Raw genomic sequence first — 20,334 nt, forward strand, 5'->3', positions numbered from 1 at the left:
TTAATTCATGATTAATTTGCATGGATTCTGATTAATATTAAAGTAAGAGCTACCAAAAAGTTGGTAATTCCGTGTTAATAATCTTGTTGGTAATTTCTTCATTTTGGGCCATTTGTTAAATTTGGTTATTTTGGTTTACTGTTCCCCATAGGGCTCAGAACAACTATAATTCTGTTCAAGTTTCCTTTTTGTCTCTTATTTTAGTTACTTCTAAATCCACAGTTCCTTTTTGGGGCCCCTGTGCCTAAGGAAAATAAACTATGAACGTTAAAAAGATAAGTTTTTTTTAAAAATGAAACAAATAGACAGGACTAATGAAAGGCAGCAGGAAAGAAAAATGAAGAGCCTGATAATGAAAAAATGCAGCAGGAGTGAGAATATCCAGATCATCATTTCTAAAAGGCCCAGTGTTGGGAAAGAGATGGAGGGGAAAACTGAAATAATTACAAAGCGATTTAAACAATTACAACAAAAAAGTAGAATGGCTATTTACTGTCAGAGTAAAGACAATGCCATTCACTTTATTGTCAAGGAAACATATAAATATAAGTTGTTGTTGAAAAATAAACAGATGAACACAGAATCATCTGGGCAAAGGGAGTCTGTCACCAATGCTGACTGGAGTGAGTCTGCCTCGACCAGAGATTCTCACTCTGTTCCACTTCGCTAGCAGATTGAGTCTTAACTCCTATTTGCTCTGCCTGATTAAGAGTTGGTGGAAATTCATTTTGGCTCCATACAGACACTAAAGCTGGAGATTGTAAATTCGCTGAGTCCAGTGTCAGTTCAGGCTCTGATTCCAGATTTAGTCTGCACCTTTACTATAATTGCAGCATCAGTGGACAGCAAAACTGCTTCACACTAATGCCGCAGTTGTAATGTAAGCGTACCGAACGAGTTGAGAGTCACGAGAGAATATGCTGCTTATAGTGTCCATTTGCCCTGTTACAGACACAGGCTCAATGCAAGGGATTGCCAGAATCTTGCTCCCATGCTGTTGGCATCAGACTGTGAAAGGCTATAAGATCAGAGGTTGGAGAATGGAATGACAGTGTCATGCTGGCCAAGCCCAAGGATACTGTTGTGAGGTTAGGCTTTTGATGAGGAGCTGAAGTTTTGTCAATGACCCACATCATGCCTGGTCTTTAGCACTGCAAAGTGGAGCGATGTTCTATTCTTTGTCCCCATTTAAACTTGTCTGATAAGCATTTTTGAGGTTTGAAATGCTTTAACAGCATGTGATGTGTAAAATGTATGCAGTGCCTGTTTATTCAGGTAGAGAAAGGGCTAAAGGTGAAAAGGAACTTCTCTACACCTGCTACCTGTCAAAACATTTCTCCTGGGTACACAGTGAACCACCTTTGCAAAACACTGATATAATATGTTGCTTATGCTCCTTCACTAATCAAGTGCTGCAGCTATATACAATGGGTACCGGTTTGAAAACAGTGTGAATGAGCGAAGTGTTACGTTGTCCTTGAACCACATAAGGAGCTATTAGAACATATGACCAAATGTTTGGTCAAAGAGGTAGATTTTAAGGAGCATTTCAAAGGAGGAGAGAGGCACAGAGGTTTACGGAGGGAATTCAGAGCATAGGGCCCAGGTAACTGAAGGCATGGCTGCCTGTAGTTGGATGATGAAAATTAGGGATGTGCAAGAGACCAGAATTAGAGGAGTGAGAGGTTTCGCGGGTGTAGGGCTCTGTAGAGAGGGAGGGATGATGCCATGAAGGGATTTGAAAACAAGGATGAGAATTTTAAAATTGAGGCATTCCTGATCTGGGAGTCAGGATGAATTAGCAAACACAGGGGTACTCGGTGAATGGGACTTGGTGTTAATTAGGATATGGGCAGCAGAGTTTTGGATGAGTGCACGTTTAAGGGAGGTGCAAAGGTGGGAGGCCAGTGAGGATCCGCTGGTTGATTGACTGGCCTCCCTCCGCTGAGCATTATAAACTTAAAGGAAATGCAGCGATCTTTTAAACTTGGCACCAGTCATAGTTTTACTGAGTCTGAAGCTGTTTTGAGTTTCCACGTCATTTCTGACATGATCTGAATTGGTTTGGTACAAGTCGCAGCAGTGTTACAGATTCTGCATTGGCGTTAGACAAAAACCACATATAATGATGCAAACTCTGCAGTATATCTGGCGCAAAGAACTTGAATGAAACACTCCTGCTCAATAATGCGTGTTTTTTAATGGCTCCTAAAACTAATGCGTTTACTTGCTTTCTGAAACTTGTAGCTGTAAAACATGGCCCATGACTTTCATTTCTTCTCCCTTGGCCAGCGTTTCGTGGATGATCTTCCAGGAAATGTTTGTTTTCTGAGACTCCAGTTATATTAAATAGAATCACATGGGCCTTAATTTCATTCTACCCTGCTGGCGGGTTTTTAGGTGGGGGGGCGGGGGGGGGCATGAAATTGAAGGAAGGGGATTCTCTGTGGGTTCCTGCCCACCCCGACCTCGCAGCAATTTTATGCTGGGGCGAGCAAGGCCTCACACGGGACACCCGCCCTTGCCCCAATTGAGGCCCCGAAGGGCCTTTTCCCGCCCAATCTCAATTTTGAGGTTAGCGGGAGGATTTACTTGGCATAGGCTAAGCCCGAAAATGAACAGGGTTAGGCCTCGGGTGGGAAGGGAGGGTGCGGGGAGGGGTGCGCTTCCATCAGAAACCCCCTTCTGACTTCGGACACCATCCTCCCCCACCCCCTTTAAGATCAGGTGGCTGCTGGACCTCCCTCCTCTCCACTGACCCCTCCCCGACCTTTCCCCTGACACCCCAATCACCCACTTTGCACCACCCCAGGCCTTCCCTACCCTCCCCTTCCTATGACCCCCCAAAACGTGCCATGCCGTCCAATCCTGGGACTTAGGCTCTGGCCTAAGCATGTTGAAGCACTTCCTCTTTTCTCCACTACAGCTCCTGTTGACACAGGGTCTGGAGAGCTGCCAGCCAATCAGATTGGCCAGCCGCTCTCTCAGCTGGGACTTCCTCCCGAGTGAGAGTAGAAGTCCCACCTGCAGCCAGTTGACCCTCATTCAAGCATGAAAAGGCTGCAGGGCAGTCAGAGTTGGCGGGGATGTGTTCCCTGCCGACTCTTCGGGTGGCAGGAAAGGAAACCCCACCATGCGAAATATTCAGACCATAGAATATACAGCACAGAAGCAGGCCCTTCTGCCCAACCAGTCCACTCGAGTCTCTGACTGTCCTTCTTCATCTATCAGCATAATCCTCTACTTCCCTCTCCCTCGCACTTATCTAAATACTCTATATTTTGTGCCTCGAATATTCCCCCTGGTAGAGACTTCCACATTTTCACCACTCTCTGGGTAAAGAAGTTTCTTCTGAATTCCTTAGTTGATTTCTTGTTGACTGTCTTGTATTGATGGCCTGTGGTTTTGCTCTTCCCCACAAGTGGAAATAAATTTTATGGGCCTGATTTTGATTCTGTGTAAATGAGTGGGTTTTGAGTGAGTTAAAATCAGGCCCATTCTGTCTCTGTCTGTTCTATTAAAATATTTTCTAAGGTTTAAAGGCCTTTATTGGGTTACCTGTTAGCCTTGTCTTTTCACAAGAAAAGAGAATCAAGCCTTTTCACCCTTTCTTGATAGCTAATTGCTCCGCAGTTCTAGTATCATCCTTGTAAATCATTTTTTCATCCCCCCCCCTTGCCTCTGTATCCTTTTTATAATATGGCGATCAGAAGTGCATGCATCATGAGCTGGTCTCATTTCCTTGTACAGTTGGAGTTGATGCTGTAACTGTGTAAGCACCCTCTTGCCAACTGTGTACCATACAGTTTTGCTTAGTTGTGACTGGTTAGCAGTGACCAGTCAAGCCAGCCAGGTCATATGTGTTTAATGTTCTGTGCTTTATTTGTTGCCATGGGCTGTGTTTTTATAGTAGTACATTTGTGCCTCGGTGTCAACCATATAGGATCTACTTTTGTTATTGTACCGCAACAGGCGTAGAGAAATGCTTAGGGTAAAGCTCTCCCCCCTTTCCTATTCCCTAATGAATCCATTGGGGTTAAGTCCCCTAATAGGACAGTTCATTAGTGCCACTCTGCCTTGTAGCAAGGTCAAACCATGGTAGTCACTTGCTGTTGCTTATATTTGATAAATGGTAAAAATCAAATGGTTCTCAGTACCATACCACTGCAACCCTGTGGAAAATAACCTTACTAGTGGCAGCAGCTCCATTTGTAATCACCACCAGGAAAGTTGAAAGGCTGTGAATTCACCATCAATAAGTACAGTAGAAGATTGTGCTGATCAGATGACATGAAGAGAGGTGAGAGGAGGTTTGTGTGGAGCATGAGCACTGGCATAGACCTGTTGGACTGAATGGCCTGTTTCTGTGCTGTAAACACCATGTAAATGAATAATCCCTGTCGTTCAGAGTATCAAAATGCTCCTAATTTTTAAAACTAGATTGCATATAGATGCAGAGGTGTAGAGATTTATATTGATAATAAGGGATGAGAACTCAAAGACGATCTGATTAACTCCTTCCCTTTTGTTTTCAACAAATTTGAATCAAATGCTTCGTCGTTGGAACAAGTTCAGCTTTATTTCCCCCTTGTCAGGAGTCAAGCTAGGTGTGACTGGAGTCAGGGAGCTCCGGTTACACTGATGCCCTGTGCAGTGTGCTGTAGGCAAATCTCCCGATAAGCTTGCTTTCCTTTTCACCTTTTAAAAGCGTGGCAAAATTTCAGGTCTGCTCGGTCTAGGAAAGCCTTTTCTTTTTCAAAGCCACTAAAGAACACAGCGGAGGGATGCAGTTCAACACGAGCGGAATGTACACCAGAGTATTTCTGGTTGGCCGAGGTTGATTTCCCAGTCCGAGTGCAGGGTTTGTGTAGCAGAGTGTGTGTGAACACAACAAAGTGCCACTGTTCTCCTCCTGTCTACACTTTGCCCCATTGACTTTCCTTTTGGTGATGCAATTGGTCACTTGTGCCAATCTATTTGTTTAGTCATTTTTAAAAAAAAATTTGTTCATGGGATGGGGGCTTGCCCTTGAGAATTGAGTGGCTTGCTAGGCCATTTAAGAGTCAGCCACATTGCTGTGGGCCTGGAGTCACATGTAGGCCAGACCAGGTAAGGACGGCAGGTATCCTTCCCTAAAGAACATTAATGAACCAGACGGGTTTTTACGACAATCGACAATTAGGCTTTTAATTCCAGATTTTTTTATTGAATTCAAATTCCACCAACTGCCGTGGTAGGATTCGAACCCAGGTCCCCAGAACATTACCCTAGGATTACTAGTCTGGTAACAATACCACCATGTCACCACCTCCCCTGCATACATACAACCATGCTATGTAGCAATATAGCACATCTGATGGCTCAGGCTTGTCCAACCCCTGGCCATAGGCCATTCCAGCCCGCCATCCTCTTTATCCTGGCCCCTGGAGCTAGTGTTCAAAATGTCAGCAACTGGAGCGGAAGGTTCTGCAAGGAGCTGCTCTTCCAATCACAGGCCATTCCTCTCCCACTGTTTCTCTCCCACATTTGCTGCTAGGCTCACTAGTAAGCCTAGTGAACAGTGTGCTTCATTCAGCCTGAGGCCTGAAAACCAGCGGCAGCGTGGTGAGTATGCTGTGGAGAAAGAGAAATTTCCAGGGAGGGGAGACAGAGAGAGAGAGAGAGAGAGAGAGTGACTGGTTACTGGACAAGGGGAAAATTCACTGCAGGGGGTCGGGGAAAGACTGACGGGGTGGAGGGGAAGACTTGCAGGGGAACAAGGCCCCCAACACGAGTCAAGATGGCGGAGTGGCGTTTGCGGCAACAGCAGACCCAGGACAGCGGGAGTGTTAGACAGGGCAGGGCGAAGGAATCTACAGCTGTCCCGAACCTCTCCTCAGCATCTTAGTCACCAAAGCACCAGGGCCTGGCGAGCGTGACTGAATGAGTGACTGTGTGTGTGCGTGTGTGTGAGAAAGAGCGTGTGAGTGTGAAAGAGAGAGCGTGAGCGTGTGAGAGAGAGAGCGCTTGTGTGTGTGTGTGTGTGTGCGAGAGAGAGCACGTGCGAGAGAGAGAGAGTGCGCGTGCGAGAAAAGAGAGCGCACGTGCAAGAGAGAGAGTGCGAGAGAGAGCGCGCGTGCGAGAGAGAGAGCGCGCGTGCGAGAGAGAGAGCGCGCGTGCGAGAGAGAGCGCGCGTGCGAGAGAGAGAGCGCACGTGCGAGGAAGAGAGAGCGCAGATGCGAGGGAGAGAGAGCACGCGTGCGAGGGAGAGACCGCGTGCGAGGGAGAGACCGCGTGCGAGGGAGAGAGCGATTGAGTGTGTGAGAGAGCGATTGAGTGAGTGTGTGTGTGAGAGCGAGTGAGTGTGTATGTGAGAGCGCAAGCGTGTGTGTGTGAGTTCTCACTCACCCCCACACACCAACACATGTCGGTAAGGGTGAGCGAGTGAGCACCCTGAGACTGGGAGTGTGCCAGACACACGCACTCCCACCCTCTCACGCTTTAATGGTTTAATGTCATCTTTATTAATTACTCCATTTTAAAATTATCAATTTATTGCTTTGACGTTGCTTTTTGTTTCGCTCAGCAAGTTGTTTCTTTTCTTCATACCTCAACTTTTTTTTTGGAAATTCAGGTTTAATGTTGTGCCAAGCCTTATCTCTCCGAAATTTGCTCACTGGCCCTTTGAATGAGAAAAAAAATTGAAATGGGGCCACTTGCGTGAAAAGGTTGGACAAGCCTGTGTTAGCTGTTTACTTGGAGCTTGATAGGCAGTACCGTTCATGAATAGGGTATCATCTGTGGGAAAGTATGTGTAGACGTGTAACAATGGTATGGGGGTCAATAATGAACAGATAACATAGAAGAATACTTTCCACAAGTTACCTCTCTCCTCCTTTATGACACTCCTTACGTCTTTGTCCAAACCTTTGGTCATCTGTCCCAATATCCTAATGTGGCCCTGTGTCAAATTTTGGTTAACACTCCTGTTACATTCCTGGGACGTTATGCTACCTTAAAGGTGCTATATAGATGCAAGTTGTTGCTGAAGGGCTTATACTGAAAGATTGATATCAGCATGTTAAAGCAATAAAATGCAAAGAGTAAACAGCACTGAATGCTGATATATTTCTACAGTCAAATGACTGATTGGCTGTTAATCAAGAATCTAGTTTGTTTCAGCGGTCATGGCACCAGTCAGGACATCTTTATTAGGGGCAGAATTTGACTCGGCCCGTTTAACACCCCCACCAAAGTTTAATGTTCTACCTTCTCGGCCTGCAGGGGTGAAATGGAGCTTTGACTCTAGCCGATCAAGAACTGGTTATATGGAAAGGAAAATAGATCCAGTCGATTTGTCCAGCATCGCCTGTTTTGCGCTCCTTCCAAAGTTGAATTTTATACCTTTGCCCCCGCCCCCCCCCCCAATCTGTAAGATGATATAAAAGTTAAAGCAGATTACTGAATTAGGATAATGATCATCGAACTGTCGGGCAAAATTACTGAGTTTCAGGTGAGACTTAAAGCAGAAGAATTCCTGCAAAGAATAGTTTATATGTAGAAAAGACTCAAACCGAAAGTAAGATCATTTAAAAATGACCACATAAATAGCTGGTTACGGGTGATATAATAAGGAGAAGATTATAAGCATGTGCGTGGCATGAGAAGGTGACACAATAGTCGGGTTGTGGTTTGTGGAAATTGTCATTTGTGGAATGTTGAAAGTTGTATGTTAACGTTTGATATCTTGGAGTTTCTGCAGCATCACCGCAAGAATTCAGGAGACATTATACAGGTTAAACATTTTGACTCCTGTATCTGCATGTTTCAGCACGAAAACCCACACAGCAGGAAAACATTTTTTTTTAAAAAAAACAATCCATGCTGGTTGCTTGTAGTACCAAACAATCTTCATTATCAAACAGTCGCTTGGTAGTACAGGACTTGAATATTGCTGAAAAGAGAGACATGTTGCCAAAGCTTTTCATCTTGCACTCATCAGGGCAGGAATGCCAAAGTTCAAACAATGACAACAATTTATACCATAGGTGAGAAAAAGTGTTGATTGATTAGCAAGTCAACTCTGATTGGCTGAAGCATTGACATGGAGAAAACAACAGGAACTATAGGCTCCCCATGCTCCTGGGTAATTCAAAGTAAGTGCAAGGCTTGAACATATTCCATTTGTTTGCTGAGAACAGGTTCCTGCATATAACTGCATGTCGCTCCTAGCAAGCATAAATGAGCCACATTACAAGCTCAATTGATGATCTCAAATTGGTTGTTAGTGTAGCTATTAGCGCACTCAGGATTGTTGAGCATGTGCTGCCCATTCGCAGAATCACATCTAACAGTAGACGTTTCGTTTTGGGCTTTGTAAGTGTGGGCTGGTTGAGAACTGTCTGTACTCTGCCTATTACAAACAACTGGAGGAACATACTATTTGATTCGATCAGCCAATCGTTGGAATGTGCAGCCTATGTACCCAGCATCTCACTGGCACTGAAATTCATATGCAACGTTGCTGAATTGTGTAGTAGGCAGAGCGTCTTTTTGGACTGCCGACAGTATTCCATTAGTGGAAAATACCATTTGCATCGCCACTGCATAGTAGCAGCCTGAAACAACTTGCTTAACCTGTTGTTCAAATGTTTGAGATATTTTGCCTTTCCAGGGTAATTTAGGGTAGACCAGGCACTTCTCAGGGCCGAAAGTGGCAGCCTTTGGTCCATTTGCAAATTTGTGCGATACACAACAAACAGTAATCTGATCAGTAAAACCGTTGTCCTGCAATGTTATTATTATTTATTCTCCTATTAAGAATGAATCAATTGTACAATAATATTGTATCCCTCTTAGTCAATATCCTATGGATTTGTATTAGAGCAGTCAAGATCGATAGATATTTGTTAGGTGAGTGGGTATCAAGTGATACAGAGAAAAGCTTGGTAAATGGGGTTGAGATCAGTCTTGATCTAATAGGATGGTGGAACAAGCTTGAGAGGCTGAATTGCCTATCTCTGTTCCTATGTTCCTAGATAAAAATAAGTGTTTGAAAGGGCCCAAAGCAGCTCCTGGATCTCCAACTAATTTGCTCACACCCCAGCATTCAGCACTTGATCAAGACTTCATCCTCTGAAACATTTTATTTTACAAATAATGTCCTGCTCATGATATTATGGGAATGCATGTCAAATGTGTGATTTCTGAGAATGTGTTTTTATCTGTGCATTATTAATTATGGTGAAAATCCCTCCATATTTCTTTAAAAGAGAACATTTGGTCCAAAGTTGCAGTTAATTATCCTAGTTTTATATCTGAGAAATTTATGAAGTATTCATTGTAAACTTGACTCTTTAGATACATTACCTGCTGAGATTGGACATTTAAAATACTAGGCAGCTCACCTTTATTGTTCTGTTGCTGTACAGTGAAACAGTGATTGGGGAGAACTGGAAATGTAAAGCACTTGTTAAATGAAAGTCTGTCTGATCTTTAGCTAAAACACTATTAGCTCTACATTCAATTGACCTTACAGGAAAACTCTCATCTGAGCGTGCCCTAAGGAAGCAGCAACAGTTGGACAACATCATCTCCATTGTGGCAAAACTGGCCAAGCCTGGTGATACTATTGTCGATTTCTGCAGTGGTGGGGTACGTAATTTTTAAAGGTACAGCCTCACTAGCCTTGTGTTGCATTGAGTACACAGTGGGAGGATTTCTGCTCCCACAGCTATCTTGAGTCAGAAGGTCAAGGATGCAAGTCCATTTCCAAAATCTAAGCACAAAATCTAGACTGACACTGCAGAGCAGTACTGGCAGATGTCAGGGGTACCATCTTCTGGATGAGACAGTAAACTTAAGCCTGGTCTGTTCTCTCAGGTAGGCACCAAAGATCCAGAGGCAGTATTTTGAAGAAGAGCAGCCCTGGCGAAACGTTTATCTCTCAACCAACATCACTAAGGCATATTATCTGGCATATGGGGGGAGGCAGTGGCATAGTGGTATTGTCACTTGACTAATATTCCAGAGACTTAGGGTAATGCTCTGGGGACCCAGGTTCAAATCCCAAATTCAAATTTGAATTCAGTAAAAAATCTGGAATTAAAAAGCCTGATGATAACCATGGAATCATTGCCTATTGTTGTAAAAACCCATCTGGTTCACTAAGGAAGGAAATCTGGCCTACATGTGACTCCAGACCCACAGCAATGTGGTTGATAATTAAATGCCTTCTGAAATGGGCAATTAGGGGTGACCTAGCCAGCGATGCCCACATCCCATGAATGAATAAAAAAATATTATCTGGTCATCAGCACATTCCTACACTTCAAAGGTACATTAATGCCCGTAAAGGGATGCCCTGAGGCTGTGAAAAGTGCTATATAAACGCAGTTTCTTTCTTTTGCTATTACGTTGATGGTCACATTCTGTTTGCTTCAAATGTTATGGCTACTGTATAATATTCAGTTAAGATTATATCAACGTTTCTTGTTTTATTGCAAATAAGTAACTTGCTTTCCAAAAAAGAACCTTTAAAAAAACCCAAAAATCAAACTTTAAAAAACCCAATTTAAATAAATCCTAAAAGCAATCGATAATTCTTTGTACTGTTTTTTGCAGATGATATTAAAAGCAGCAGAATTAATATCAAGGGCTGTAGCTTTGTATCTAAAATTACTCTTTAGTTAAAAAAACATTTATTTTTATTTGGTAAGAACGTCAAGGCATATGGAGCAGATATGGAGCAAAACTGGGTAAACAGGTCAACCATGATCTGGTTTAACAGAGGAACAGGCTCAAGACTTTTTGCAATATTCCTATATAATGGAGTATTCTATAATCCACGAAACTCATAATTAGTGAAGCTGTGGGAGTACATGGCTGCAAAAGGTGTCATTTTTGAGAATGTAATTTTATTTGCAGCTCAATAATTGTGGAGAAAAGTAAGATACCCTCCCATTTTAGTTTGCCAAAGAAGAGATTATTGACCCAAAATTTGTAGTTGATGATCCTATTCCTGTGATAGGAATTCTCAAAACAAATTCATTTCAAACTTGATATTTGTTTAGACGTTGTACCTCCTGAGCTTGGAAGTTTGACATACCAAGCGGCTCAACTTCATTCTGTATCTTGCAAAGCATAAGATCTCAAGAATTCAGCTGACAGACAGATAAACAAAGGAATCTGCCTTCACAGAAGTATGCGGGTCTGATCGAAATACATTGCAGTGTGCTGACTGACTCAGTTGTCTGTCCTGTGTTCACAGGGACACGTTGGGATCGTCCTTGCTCACATCTTGCCGTTATGCCAGGTACGATATTTTAAAACTGTCACAGTCCCTCCGCTTATTCCGGTATGCTTACACCAATGTGAAAATTGGAACTCAAGATGAAGGGCTCCCTCATAAGATGTAAGCAACGCATGTGGCAATAATCAGCCCAAACGCACACAGTATGAGTTACAGAAATCAGCTAAAACTGCATTGTGAAGCTGTGCCAACATTTTTTTTTATATGCTGCTGATCATCTGATCTGTTATTTCATACATTGGGCTTTACGCCAAGTTTGTATGCTGGTCTCTTTGATTCAATGAAGACTTGGATAAACATCTCTTGATTGACAATCGCCTTTCTCTGGCGTTGTATCCAGATTCATCAGTAGGGTATTTGCTGAATGATCCCTCTGCAGCCTAGTATTGAAATACATCAAAGTTCACTGTTGCCTGCATGCTCGCCAACCAACCAGACTCAGAAATTCTGACAAATGGCTTACAAAAGGCTGAGAATATTCCCAAAAGCTGACAACTCAAAGAAAATAATGTGCAACTAAAAAACTACCCTGAATGAATGTCAATGACCAAGGTTACCACCTGAACAAGTCTAAATCGATTAAACTCCTTCTAATTTAATTGGATTTCAGGGTTTTTAATAAAGTGTTTTGGGATCACATTCTGCAATTTAATTTGATTTTTTTTTACGAAAACTGAAACCCAATGAAAATAAGTAGTTACACTGGGAGTGCAGCAGGCCATGAAGTTATTGGGTTGCGACTAAACTCAATATTTCATCAATTATATGGGGGTGAGGAAAATAACCAAATTACACAGAGGCGCAATTGTTGTGGTGATGGATTTCGAAATTTTCGAATCTGAAAATGATGGTGCAAGATTTATTTCCTGGAGGAGGTGTAGAGGCTCTGGAGGCATGCGCCCTAGGAAATTTTGATTTCTGATTTCATTTTGTGTCTTTTTTAGCAGTTGTAGCATAATTTATTCTGGAACTGTTTTATTTTTTTAGTAATGGTTACAAATCACAATTGCCTTGCTTTTTTCACCATCAGAAGGTAATATTCAATGAATATAGCACAGTAGGGTATTAATGCAATACATGTCAACCATCAGCTTTCCATGGTGGCATCGGCTTTTCCAGCTATTGTTCAAAATGTTTCCAGCCTCCAACTCCAAGCTTGCATGTATTTGAACAATCCCTTTCAAAGCAATACAGATTCCACATTAGCCCAGCCCTTAACTCACGTTTCCACATGATTCTCACTGTAAGTGGCCAAGATGCGACCTCCAACCCCCACATTACCCGCACAGATTGTGCACAGGCCGTCCCAATGCTATCGGTGTGCTTTGACCCTTTTTACAGGCATTTGATAAATTATGGATTTGTTTTTATTTTTAAAGCCAATCGCCTACAGAATTTGTACATTCATGTAAATAATATTGAAAAAAAGCGATTGAGGATGAATTTCTGTTGTTGGTGCCTGAAAGACCGATACTTGAGATGAGCTTCTTACTGAGTAGATTTTGTCCTGTGTTCCAGGTGATTTTAGTGGAGAACAAAGAGGAATCCTTAGTACGTGGCAAGGACAGATGTGACGACCTTAGATTAAATAACATCTGGTTCGTCCAGGCTAATCTGGATTATTTCACAGGACCATTTGAGATCGGCGTAAGTAAAAAGTGCGAGTGTAATTAAAATTGAAGTCAGTGCCATGTAACAGTGGACAAGGTCACAGTCCTGCTTAATGGTGCCTACACTGTTCTTCGCTTAACCCAGTTCTTGCCCCTTCTTTACTGGAACCGGTAACTCGTGCTGGGGTGTAATTTCCCATGCACTGGAAGGTTACCTTTCTCCCACCCATCCTTCCCCCCACCCCCTCAACCCACCCCCCCAACCAGCGCCACCGTCGTCACCACCACAACCAAGTAACTTGGCCGAGTGATTATTTTTCATGTGGAACCTTCGTAATATATCACAGGCTATTTAACCATTTGGAGGATCACCACCAAACCTGTTCCTGTCCTCACCTGATGTCCAGATGTGCAATTTCCAGCAGAGACCATTAGATGGGGAGCACTCTGATTAATAATGTGATAAAATAGCAATATTTGCTTTTCTGCTCTTGTGCTGCAACAACCATTTACAAAATCTATCCTTCAACTTCAGTGTTCCTAAATTATAAAATGATATCATTAAGGTTACCTGTCAGCCCAAATGTATCCTTTAATTTAGTTAAATAGCAAATGAATTGATATCTTTATTTTGATATTGCTGTGAGCTACTGATGTCTCAGTCTTGTACCTAACCACTCTCTTATTCTCAGAAGCCATCATTGCAGGAAAGCTTGTCGTGGGCATTTGTGTTGAAGTGTTAGCTGTTGAAGCTAGCAGTGATCTGTCAAGTCATAGAGTTGCAGTTGCTGCTTTGATTTTGTCCATTTCTCTATAGTAGAGGTTGTTGGTGTGTACAGCTTTTCACACTTGTTTATTTATCATGCCTAAAAAATTTATTAGAATTCTTTGAGGAGGTAACAAGCAGGATAGATAAAGGGGAACCAGTAGATGGAATATATTTGGATTTCCAGAAGGCATTCAATAAGGTACCACACATAAGGCTACTTCATAAGAGCCCATGGTGTTGGGGGTAGTATATTAGCATGGATAGAGGATTGGCTAACTAATAGAAGACTGAGAGTTGGGATAAGGGGGGCATTTTCAGGATGGCAACCTGGAACTAGTGGAGTGTCACAGGGATCAGTGCTGGGGCCTCAATTATTTGCAATATATATTAATGACTTAGGTGAGGGAAGTGAATGTACTATTGCCAAGTTTGCGGATGACACAGAAATAGGTGGGAAGGCCAGTGGTGAGGATGACACAAGGAGTCAACAGAGGGATATAGACAGGTTAAGTGTGGGAAAAACTTGGCAGATGGAATATAATGCGGGAAAATGTGAGGGTATGCACTTTGGCAGGAAGAATAGAGGAGCTGAATATTATTTAAATGGAGAAAGACTGTAGAAAGCTGCAGTACAGAGGGATTAGGGACTCCTTGTGCATAAATCCCAAAAAGACAACATACAAGTTCAATAGGTAATAGGGAAGGCAAATGGAATGTTGTCCTTTATTTCAATGGGAATGGAGTATAAAAGTAGGGAAGTCTTGCTAAAACTATACAAGGCACTAGTTAGACCACACCTAGAATACTGTGAACAATTTTGGTCCCCTTATCTAAGGAAAGATATACTGGCATTGGAGGCAGTCCAGAGAAGGTTCACTAGGTTGATCCCGGGTATGGAGGGATTTTCTTATGAGGAGAGGGTGAGTAGGTTGGGCCTGTACTCATTGGAGTATAATGGGTTTAGGGCACTGTTGATCAATATGTTAGCTGTTAGACACGTGACAATGCCTAAACACTAGACAGTGCACTCATCCAGAGAGCAAGTTCTGCCGACGACTGACTCCATGATCGTGTCTAGAAGCAGCCTGGCATTTAGCTGAAGACTAAAATCAGACTCTGCAGCCATTGAGCTTACAACCCCCCCTGTATGGAGCAGAATCTGCTCTAAGTCTGCTATAGGCACCACATCAAAGCTCTAGAACGCTTTCACCAAAGACACCTGAGGTCCGTCATGAGAATTTGATGGCAGGAAAAAAAACACAAAGTCCTCCATCTTTCTGGGCTCAACAGCATAGAAACCATCCTCCAGAACATTCAGCGTGGACAGACTTGTCTCCCACATGGATGACAACAAAATCCCCAAGCAGATACCCTATGGGGAACTGTCTCAGGGCAAACAACATCAAGATGATCAGTTCAAACAATACAAGAGCACCGTAAAAAAGAGCCTGACAAACTTCTGCATTGCAGAGTACCTCTCTTGAGAAAACACAGCTCACTTCGAGGCAAGCACTGAAATTTCATTCAGCATGCTTCAAGGACCACCCGCAACATCCGATGTGCCCAGAGGACAGCCAGAAGTGGCACAGCTGCAGAAGTTCCCACAAGCACACCAACAACAACATGACTCGCCAGTTTTGTGGACACCCATGCTGATCCCACATCGGAATCTTCACTCATAAGAACCCACAGAAGAAGATAAAGTCACTTACAACTTGGACATACTTGAATAACGAAGAGTCTACCTTCTTGATTGGTAAGGGGATCAAAGGTTATGGGGAGAAGGCGACAGAATGGGGTTGAGAATCTTATCAGCCATGATTGATTGGCGGAGCAGACTCAATGGGCCGAATGGCCTTATTTCTGCTCCTATGTCTTATGGTCTTATGGTCACCACAGACACGTGACTAATTGGAAATCCAGATGTGGATAATTGCATTTCTGATTAGTAAATATAAAATGAGTAATAGACACTGTCATTGGGCATGTGATCTCAGTGCTCATATTCATGCTGCGTATCCTTGTGAACTTTAATCTCTTGTGCACTTGTTGGTAAAATGGTAAGAGGAAAAGCAGAGTCTGCGCTTGTTTTTGAAAGCTTCACTCCCTTGGTTAATAAATGGTAATAGACATTTGTTAATTAAATATACACATGTGAAGTACATTTACCTGTATTGTGTGAGTATACTTAAGGGGTTTTCTACTAAAATTAGTGCATGTGGCTAAAATGGTGCCGTCATAGCCTCACATGTGGATAATGAGCTTCTGGTCAACACTGGTTTAAGGAGACTGATTTTCTGTACAAAATGCATGTTTGTTGTTTACAACGCTTTTTAATTTGGCATAAATAGCATCATTTAATATTGCTATTGAACAAGAGGGAAAGACGAAACAGCAGGTATACCCCAAGTTCAGTGCTATTATGGTCCAGCTTTAACACAGGCATAGACACAAGTGTCATGCACAGTTAGTATCTTGTAATGTGAGCTCTGTTTGACAATGTGTTTTGAAGCCAGCATTCCAACGTTGTTCCCTTTTCTGTCATGGTAGACCTGTGAAAACAATCTGTCAGCACTATCGGTGACCCAGAACAAGACAGAGCCTCACAGCACCCTGCATTAGTGTTTGTATAACGACAGACATCTCAGTGGCCACAATCAGTGAGCTTGCAGGTATTATCATTTAGTCAGTCACAGTGTCCATGCAATTAGGCTCAAGTGGAGGAGCAGGAACCTGGTTGGGTATTGAAATGTCATCAATGACCCCTTACTTTGGGAAATGCAATAATGCTGTGGCAGTGCACAGTCAGTCAGAAAGGAAATGAAAGCTCTGACCAATGCATCGGTCACTTGTTTGATACATGTATGGACAATGAATAGACAAATATTGCCAATGATCCTTATGCTAGCCTGCAAAGAGGCAAAAAATTGTTGAGAAAGGAGGTGATCATGATTGCCAGTGCAGTGGAAATTCAAGGTATCCTTGAAGCAGATGGCATAGCCCTGTAGCAGTGCCATCAATTGGCCTGCACCCTACAGAGACATTATCCTCAGTTATTTCTGGGTGACAGTACCAGAGCCTGCCAAATCGATTGGTGACAGAATGCTGGTAATCCAACTCAGGTGCCTACTGATCTCCCTGGCACACCGTCTTTTGTTTTGTACCACTTTTACCATGAAATACCGTATTTGGGGTACTAATGCAAAACAAATCTTCACTGTTAACTTTACCTTGACTTACCGACTGCTACAGGAATCTATTTGTTTTGTTTTTGTTTCTGTTTTTGTACAGGAATCTATATCCTGATTGGCAACTAATGGTGCAAGCTCCAGTGAAAGTTTAGATAGTCAGAGCTCCTCTGTTGTACAGCTCTCCCAGCTTTGTAAATATCTCATTCCCAGACTATCCATCAAATTAGCAGTTTTCAGCTATTTTAGGTTTTGTATAAACACTGACCACTGCTATGACAGAAGAATTGCAAAATCATAGATTAAAAAACTTCATGAATCATGAAAATCTTTTTATGAAAACAAAACCTGGTTTTGCATTTGTAAGCTATGTTTTTTAAAGGCTAAAGCATCTCTCTCTGTTTACAAGCTCCATGGTAAGTAGAGTTTCTCATGGGTCCGCTCCAGAGATCACGATGCATCATAAGCAAGGAAAAGACTGCTCTGCCTTAGTTTAGAAAGAAAGAAAGACTTGCATTTCACTGCCACTGAACATCTCGAAGCACGTTACAGCTAATGAAGTGCTTTTTGAAATGTAGTCACTGTTGTAATATAGGAAATGCGGCAACCAGTTTGTGCACAGCAAGCTCTCACAAACAACAATGTGATAATGACCATTAGATAACCTGTTTTGTGATGTTGATTGAGGGATAAATATTGGCCAAATATTGAACACTGCAAATCGCTCCCATGCACATCTTCAAAATAGTGCCATGCCTTTTATGTCCATCTGAGAAGGCATCTGGGGACTCATTTTAACTTCTCACCCAAAAGACAATGCCTCCGACAGTGCTGTGCCTCAGTGCTGTACTGGTGTGGCACACAGGTACAATGCAATATTTAAGTGTTACTTCCGTATCTTTTGTGTGAGAATGTTTTAGAACGGGCCTGAAAGGCCAACTGGAAGATTATGTGTCACTTCAAAATGGTGAAGGTTCGTTGATTTTAAATTGTCATCCCATTTCCCTACCTCCAGTTGCCCGCTAGGCTACAACACCGCTAATCACAGCAGCTAGAGATAGCAAGGGTGATTTAGTGGCAGGATTTCAATGACAGAGATAGATTAGGCCACCTCGCCTGATGCGAAGGAATGAGGGAGAGAAAGAAAATCTAACACTATAAAATGAAAAAGAAATTCTGTGCAGCTATAATCAGAGTGGGAACAAAATATAACATTGGGAGTACTTGGAGGAAGAGGGTAAGTAAAAAGAGAACTCCATATGCCCCCATAGTGATGTTGATATAGGCAGCCCTCTTAATATCAGCATGGCGATGTCGTGTTCTAGTTACACTGGTGTGTAGTAAGCAGGAGTCAGACAGGAGACATTGTTTTCTAACAGAGAATGGTGGAAATTTTCACCGGACCTCCTCCCCCATCCCCGCCCTCCAGCCCACCCCACCCCCTCCCCCAAAGTCTTGAATTCTGTGTCAATTAACATGTTCATGACTGAGATAAATCGTCTTTTGTTGGGTAAGAATATCTGGGTATATGGAGCAAGGGTGGGTAAATGGAGTTGAGGTACAGATCAGCCGTGATCTGATTGAATGGCAGAACAGGCTCAAAAGGCCGAATGGGTCTACTCCTGTTCCTATGTAAATCAAATCTATGCTCATCAGTTTACTGATGAAATGGGGAGAGCAGCAAATACATGAGTGGTTTCTCGTTGCAAGGTTTAATAGGTGTGATTTCCTAAGCAGTTACATTTGATTGGTTTTGTTCACCTTTGACCTTTTCAACTTTCAACTCACATTCATTTTCTCCACTGCTTCAAAATAATTTTCATAAATTTGACTAAGATATTAAGTAGAAACAGAAAATGTACTGAGTAATAAAGCCTTCCCAAACTGATAGTGCCCTTAAGTATCAAAGAGAATGCAAACTGGTAACACTGTGAATTTTGATGCAGAAACACTGCCAAAAAGCTGAAAGGGTTAATCAGACGCTGCCAATCAGCCTTTTCTACCTACATGAAGAAAATTATTACATTGGAGTTTCAGAAGAGGAGGTTAGCAAGTAATAGAGTAGGAGCTACCTGTGATTATTCTGTTGAAAACCATCACCATGTCAAGCAATGAGTTGTTTGAGTTGGAAAAAAGGGGACATTCGTCGCGTTGTATTGATCTATATTTTTCCAATATATACTCCAATTCCAGATTTTTCAAAAAAATTGCCGTCATTGTTATGGCCAGCATCTATTGCCCATCATTAATTGCCCTTGAGTTTTAAAATGATGGTGAGCCGCATTTTTTGATCATGATTGACTGGCTTGCCAGACCTTTTCAAAGGGAAGTTAAGAATCAACCACATTGCTGTGGACCTGGAGTCACATATAGGCCCCCAGGTAAGGATGGCAGTTTTCCTTCTCTAAGAGACATTAGTGAACCAGATGGGCTTCAGACTCACCACTCACCGATGTTAGTTTTTTAAATTCCAGATTTATTTAATTAATTGAATTTAAATTCCTCCGATGCCGTGGTAGATTATTAGTCCATGAGGGTGAGAATAATTAACTCTGTATATTAACCTGCTCTCTCTCTCTCTCTCCCTCCCTCTCTCACAAGCACAGACACACGTGCGCACACACACACACACACCCGCTGACATGGGGGAATGCAATACCATCACTGCAATGCAGCATATTAAAATTTAAAATATGCACTGCTTACTGAAGGCATCTGTTGGTTAGTATAACTTAAAATTGTTCTATAAAATGACGATTAACATTGCTGTCAGACATTGTAGAAATCTTTCAGCAACTCCTTCCACATCTCCCAGCGTACAAAGTCCTCCTGCTAAATTTGAATGTCCCAAAAAAAATTGCATTCCAGTAGCAAAAGTAAAAACTATTTTGGTACTTGTTGGAAAATCCATGTAAAAATCTGGACAGGGTGGAATCTTGGTGGAAATGCAGCCTAGAAAACTGTTATCAGACACATATGTCTCTCTTTTGTTAATAGCATTAATTTCAAAGCTTTTACCAAAAAGGAAGACAGCTGTTCCAGATCAAATCAGTTGCCAAGCACCAGGAATATTCAACTTCACTCATTGACATCCACAGCCTGCCAGTTCTGTTGTCTTCAGTTTGGCATGTTCCAGTATTGCTCTGTATTCAGAGCCAGTGCCAGACCTTGAACTTGCAGACAGATGGGGGAAAGGTGCTCGGGATCAGTATTCTGATATCCAGTGACCACCTGGTGCGATTTGAACTTCACGTGTGTCGAGGCCGGGTGAATTTGAAGGAATCCGTATGTGCTTACAAATGAAAACAAACCATGGCAAATGCTTTATCCAGGTTTTTTCTGTTCCTACAAGTGGTAGAAACATAATATCAGACAAATACTTAAAAATAAGCCTTTGAGCTCAAAAGTTGCGCAATCCAGTTCAGTGAACTTGGGAACCTTTTTTTTAACCATCAGGGGCTTGTATCCAGGCAGGCA

The 20,334-nt window shown here is 42.4% G+C and overlaps 1 protein-coding gene across 5 annotated transcripts in view; it reads left to right on the plus strand.

Annotated features, from left to right (window-relative positions):
- gstcd (glutathione S-transferase, C-terminal domain containing) overlaps window positions 1-20,334 on the plus strand; it is a 166,540-nt gene that overhangs the window by 127,908 nt on the left and 18,298 nt on the right. For all 5 annotated transcript variants that reach the window (XM_078530793.1, XM_078531053.1, XM_078530885.1 and 2 more), the window contains 3 exons: window positions 9,518-9,633; window positions 11,249-11,293; window positions 12,809-12,937. In XM_078530793.1, the coding sequence (XP_078386919.1) occupies window positions 9,518-9,633; window positions 11,249-11,293; window positions 12,809-12,937 (290 nt within the window). The remainder of the gene's footprint in view (window positions 1-9,517; window positions 9,634-11,248; window positions 11,294-12,808; window positions 12,938-20,334) is intronic.

This window comes from Cetorhinus maximus, chromosome 1 (assembly GCF_964194155.1).
Source record: "Cetorhinus maximus chromosome 1, sCetMax3.hap1.1, whole genome shotgun sequence".
Lineage (NCBI taxonomy): Eukaryota > Metazoa > Chordata > Chondrichthyes > Lamniformes > Cetorhinidae > Cetorhinus > Cetorhinus maximus.